Source organism: Arachis ipaensis, chromosome B05 (genome assembly GCF_000816755.2).
Source record: "Arachis ipaensis cultivar K30076 chromosome B05, Araip1.1, whole genome shotgun sequence".
Taxonomy (NCBI): Eukaryota; Viridiplantae; Streptophyta; class Magnoliopsida; order Fabales; family Fabaceae; genus Arachis; species Arachis ipaensis.
Window position 1 is genome coordinate 141025902 of NC_029789.2, and position 6115 is coordinate 141032016.

The window sequence follows — 6115 nt, forward strand, 5'->3', positions numbered from 1 at the left end:
ATAAAATAAAAAAAAATTAAACCCCATCCCAGCCACCATCATCATCAATTCCACCATGTTGTAAGTAAATTAGTCCACCATCATTATCTTTCACCTCCTCTTCGGCGTCATTATCATCCATTACCGTTCAACCTCACCAGTGAACCTCTGAACCTGACCCACCCACCACCACATGCACCCAATCACCCACACCTCTACCTTCATCCCACTGTCCCTCTCTTACCACCAGATATAACCCACAGGCTCTTTCTCATAATCCACCAACACTATCAATAGCAACAATAGAAAAAAATACATAAAGAAAAACAACAACAATAATTAATTTATTCAACAACAATTTTTTTGATACAACACCAACGACTTTAACAATCTCAACAAAAATAATTTCTGGTTTCCCAACCCTGACAACGAGATCTGACCCACGCTCTTGAAGATTCTTCCTGAGATTTGAAACCGATTGGATCAAGAAATTGGCACAAAAAGGACCGGTCTTATCGAATCCTGAAGAGAATTTGCCGTAATTTGAAGGGTCAAAGCAGTAAATAGCTAAGATTGAGTGTAATTCGTTGTGTGCGGTATTTAGGGTTTCATTGTTGTGGACGCGTAGGTCGTTACGGGACCACACGACGGCGGCACAGCGGAGTGCGGTGATGCCTAAGGGGTCAAAAGGACGGTGGGGGAGAAGAGGGAAAGGGGATTGAAGTGGATTGTGGGAGATTATTAAGATGAACGAAAGTTTGTTGTTAATGGAGTTTGAGGAGAGAGAAAGTGGGGTTGGTGTAGAGAGAGAAAGGTGGGCGAGAGAAGAAGCTTGGGTTGGGACTTTGAGCGTATTGGGTTGTTGAGGAGAGAACCAAGTTTGGATCTTTGGTTGGAGGAAGAAATGAGTTGGGAGGATAATGGAGAAAGAGAGGGATAATGAAGCCACTGCAAATGGTGGAGATTAATTTTTTATTTTATAATTTATTTTTTATAAGGGTAAATTTGTCTTTTTAGAGTAAAAATGATGATTTTAAAGTGATTTTGAACGTTGAGGATGATTTTAATAAAAAAAAGGGGACGATTTTGATTTTGACCTTAAATCTTAGGGACAAAAAAAGTACTTAATCCTAACAATAACAATAACAATAACAATAACAATAACAATAATAATAATAATAATAATAATAAAAATAATAATAATAGTTTTTTTTACTAGGAATAGAAGAACTATCAATTCAAAGGAGTCAAGATATCCATCAAGGCCAGGTTCATTACATGAGTAGTGCATCTTCCATCCCCACTCTGTTTGGATTGGTAAGAGCATATTGTGCTACTTTATGAGCTACTCTATTTTTCTCTCTCTTCACATGATTAAAATAAATTGATCTAAAATTACCTATTAAATATAGACTATCAGCAATGAAGGAACCAAAACAAGAATCATTTATCTTTCCTTGTTTGAGAGCTTTCACCACTTGCATACTATCACTCTCCAAAATGATGTTTGTAAAACAACTTTCTATAGCCATCTTCATTCCTCGATAAGCAGCATATACTTCTGTCTCATGGGCCTTAAGGGGGAAGGGAATAGCCCAACAAGTTGTTGCCATGACTTGGCCCAAGTTATCTCTAATAACAACTCCTACACCTCCCTTATTAATATTACCAACTGCTGCATCTACATTAACTTTCAGCATTTAGTTTGGTTAGCTCTTCTCACTTCTGCATAAGGAAAATAGGTGGGTTATGACTCTTCCTCAACTCTTCCATAGTAGCTTGGGTGTTTCAGAATTCTTCGAAGGAGGTCAAAGCTTTTTTTATTTCTTCCTCAATTGTTAGCACTTTCTTTTCAAAAATCATCGAATTCCTTGCTTGCCAGAGTTGATTTAGTAAGGTAGAAAAAAGGCCCTGTTCTTTCATCTGAAACTTACCCAGAATCTCTGTAATCTATCCTTTCACATTAATTTCTCTATTTTTTTAGACCTTAAATTGAATGGTGATGCAAACCAGAAACGCCTTGCAAAATCGCAGTGTTTGAAGATGTGTTCTTTCGTCTCCTCTCCTACCCAGCATCTCTCACAAATTGGTGGGCATTCAATTCCTCTGCGCCTTAGGTTCTTCATAGTTGGGAGGGATTTATGCATCAGTCTCCACAGAAAATTTAGTGTTCTTGGGGGGCTTTAATCTTCCAAATCTGTTTTCAGGTACCTTCCTCTCTCTATTCTTCTTGCCAATTTGTTGATTGATTCCTGTTTTGTGCTTTAATTTCGTGGTATGCTAGCTTTACTCTAAACAGTACATCTTTTGCCTTTTTCCAAATGAACTTGTCTGTTTGCTCTGATTTGAAAATTGGGATCTCTAGGATTTGTTTTGCTTCGAAAGGTAGGAAGACTTAGTTTATCAGCTCTGTATTCCATTCTTTTTCCTCTTCCTTCAGAAGCTCCTTTACTTTAGTATTCTTGTCTAGAGATAGTGGGTTGGGAGACCATACTTTTGAACCGTTCTGTTTGGGTAGCCAGGGATCTTTCCAAACTTTAATCTCTTTACCATTACCTACCTTCCAGAAACCACCCATTTCTAGCACACCTTTTGCTTGCCATATACTTCTCCACGTGAAACTGGGAGTGAACCCCAAATCTGCATTCAAAAAGGTTTTTCGATTGTAGTATTTTTTTCTCATGGTTCTTGTGGCCAGAGATTTTGAGTTCCGAATGAGTCTCCACCCCTGTTTAGCTAGGAGAGCTGAATTAAAAGCCTCAATGTCTCGAAAGCCTAATCCACCACTTTGTTTTGGATTACAGAGTTTTTTTCACTTTACCCAATGTATCTTTCTCTCTTCACTCTTCGAGCCCCAGTAAAACTTACTAATCATAGATGTGATGTGTTGACATAGGCTAGTTGGTAACCTAAAACACCCCATGATGTAAGTTGGAATTGATTGAACCATCGCTTTTATGAGCACTTCCTTCCCAGCCTTTGATAGAAACTATTCCTTCCACCCTTTGAGCTTTTTTCACACCCTCTCTTGGACGTACTCGAAGACTTGTTTCTTGAATTTTTCAACGAAAGTCGATAGCCCCAGATACTTTGATTGCCTTTCAACATCCTTTACTCCTAACCGTTCTTGGATCAGCCTTTGTCTGATAGTAGGTACATTTCGCCTAAAAGACAGCTCTGATTTTTCCATATTAATACGTTATCCCGAGGCTTGTTGGAATCTGACCAGCACTTCCTTTGTTGCTTGGATGTCCTGGTCCGTTGCTCTAGTAAAGAGTATACTATCATCTGCAAAGAAGAGATGGTTTATCTCTGACCCGGTTCTAGAGATCTTGATCCCGTGAATTATTTTGCTCTCTTGCGCCTTCATGAGGTTGCCCGATAGCACTTCGGCACAAATAATGAAGAGGTACGGGGAAAGGGGGTCTCCTTGTCTCAATCCTTTCGAGCGTTTGAAAGGTTTCGATGGGGCTCCATTCAGCAGCACTGAGAAGGAGGTTGTACTGACACAATTCCAGATTGTTTGCACCCATCTATTTAAAAAACCCATTGAAATTAACATCTCTCTTAGAAAAATCCACTCGACTCTATCGTACGCTTTCTCCATATCGAACTTTAGACCTACATAACATTTTCTTCTCCCTGTCTTCTTTTTTATGTAGTGAAAAATTTTAAAGGCAGTCAGATTATTATCTGTAATTAGTCTATCCGAGACAAAGGCACTTTGATTTTCATATAATAATAATAGTTACTTGGAGGTGAAAGCAATAAGCTTTTATGAGCATTATTTATTATTTAAACTCCTTATATTACTATCTTATATTACATAGTATTATATGTTTATATTCTCTGAGACATAATTACAATATGAGAAATGTTAGAAAGTTAATATCTAAATAAACTATGATTACCGTGTACACACTCAGCTTATCATTATTAGCCAATATTTTATTCTTATATTATTAAAATTTAAGATTTAAAATTTTAAATTTAATTTATTGTTTAAAATTTAGACTGTTAGATAAATATTGATAAAAAATAATAAATTTTATTCACCATACAACATTGTTCATATAATATTACATAGAATTGGGAAAAACCCATTATTGTATCGTTATTTTGGATTGTATGATTGAGTTTTGGACTCTTGGTTGAACAACATATACATGTATAGTTTTCAACTTTTCATGCTGTAGAGAATAGAAAAAAGCATATTATATTGTTGATGAAAATGAAGAACAACGAAGAACTTTTGATGAAGGTGATGAGTTGATGCATTTGATCATCTTCTTAATTCATGGATCGTTTAAAACTCTGTGGCGATACTCTCCCAGAGCCCATATAGGAAATATGTTTCGATACGATGCATAGGTCAAGGCACAGTTCCTAAAATATACTCCTACAATATCCTGTATTTTTTTAGAGTAATAAAAAAAATGTACATTAGTGAAACATATATAATTACTAAATCCATTAGGTATTATTATGAAGAATTATATTACCTGTTCTGGAAAGTCTCCATCTTCCATTTGTGAATTGATTAGTACCTTCATTCCACGGTGTATGGGCGTAGCATCTATCTCAGCCTTTATTTTATTCATAAAAATTTTAATAATTAGCCCAGTAGCGTGTACTATAATTACATAAATAAAGAACGATTGTATTTGGTAATTACTTTAGCTAGTGTACTTCAATTTTTCCACCTTGACAAGACCATTGCAATTTGTAGGATCTCTATCCAAAAGACTCAAGAACTTAAAATATGTAATTAAAATATGTAATGGAAAAATTTATATTTGCCTACTTATTACCTGTCCTGCGGCAATTAGAGATAATAAAGCCCATGATGTTTGAATTATATTTGCACGGTTGTCTTCTAGATTTGTATACACCTATTTGACAAAAATAAAAATAAAAAATAAAAAGTAGCAAAATACCTTGAGTATACAATAACTTTGATGTGTGCATGTATGTTTTTTTTAGATCATTCGTATAGACTTGATCCAAAACATGAGAGAAATAATATCCTTTAAGGAAAAGTTTAGGGGCAGCAACTTTGTTAAATTTTGGCCAACATGTAACCAGCAAAGGAAAGTGAGTCATTGGATGAAATCTCACACCAATTTCACACCATTAAAACCATCATTGATGGCTATTTGATGGCTACAAATCACAAAAATTGCTGGCCCCTTAGCATTCCTCATTTTTTAATTTGTAGTTCATCTTTTTCGATATTGCCATCAAAGACAAACACAAATCACAAGTTTCATCAAATAATTGTAAAATGGATAATTACATGTGTTACCTTGTTTTGGCTTGACAAGTAACTTTCACCCCAACCACCATTAGGAAGTTGTTTTGACAACAAAAATTGACATGCTTTGCGCAATGAAGGACAGTTATGGTAGTTCTTTCCAACGGTTTTTAGTGCCTCTACAGCAAACCATGTGCCATATGTATAGCAAACCCCCCAACAACCATACCTATATATATATACATAAGTGCCTCTCATCAATTGTAATTATATATGTGTAAGTTAGTAAAACCTAGCTACAATAATTGCAAAGTAAACATAGAATAGGGTGTAATTTTGCACAAGGTAAAGTAGCTCTTTATCTAATTTTTTATTTTGTTAAAATCTGAGGACAACAAAACAAGAAGGACGACACATAAAACATAGTCTAGTAGTTAATTACCATGAGCCATCAGGATTTTGTGTGTCTTCAATGTATTGGATTGCTTTGGAAATACAATTATCTATTTCCTTTCTTCTATGATTCGGATATAGCTTTTTAAATAGAACCAGGGCTTGCACTGCCGATGATGTGCACTCCACATAACTATTATATTTCACCATATGGAACACAATTAATTAAGTGGCAAAATTAACCGTTCAGCATGATGCAATAGCAGTTGAAAAATACGAAATATATATCTTACTCCTTCTCAGTGAGGCAGTCCTCAAAAAACTCTGTTGGATTGAATTTCTGTCCGTGACAAATCAAATTTTTTTAGAAACGGGAACAAAAATAATATATGCATGTGTAATAAAAATTTCACATTGGCTTTGTAGAGTTATTGTATATAATTTTTTTCTTTTTTTATTTATTTTATATGTTTTTATTAATTTAGAATC

General features: G+C 35.2%; 2 protein-coding genes across 2 annotated transcripts in view; both read right to left on the minus strand.

The window, feature by feature from the left end:
• LOC107641340 (blue-light photoreceptor PHR2-like) lies at positions 27–1679 on the minus strand. The gene is made up of 2 exons (XM_021124021.1): positions 1379–1679; positions 27–945 (listed from the first exon to the last, which is right to left on the minus strand). Exons 1-2 carry the CDS (start codon positions 1677–1679, stop codon positions 251–253), a joined length of 996 nt encoding a protein of 331 aa, XP_020979680.1. The 3' UTR covers positions 27–250.
• The window catches only part of LOC107644510 (lupeol synthase), a gene marked incomplete at its 5' end in the record, with an annotated part of 10255 nt that continues 8147 nt past the window's right edge, over positions 4008–6115 (minus strand). Inside the window, 6 exons of the mRNA XM_021124022.1 lie at positions 4008–4388; positions 4482–4565; positions 4791–4871; positions 5285–5462; positions 5676–5819; positions 5920–5966. Of these exons, the coding sequence (XP_020979681.1) occupies positions 4275–4388; positions 4482–4565; positions 4791–4871; positions 5285–5462; positions 5676–5819; positions 5920–5966 (648 nt within the window). The remainder of the gene's footprint in view (positions 4389–4481; positions 4566–4790; positions 4872–5284; positions 5463–5675; positions 5820–5919; positions 5967–6115) is intronic.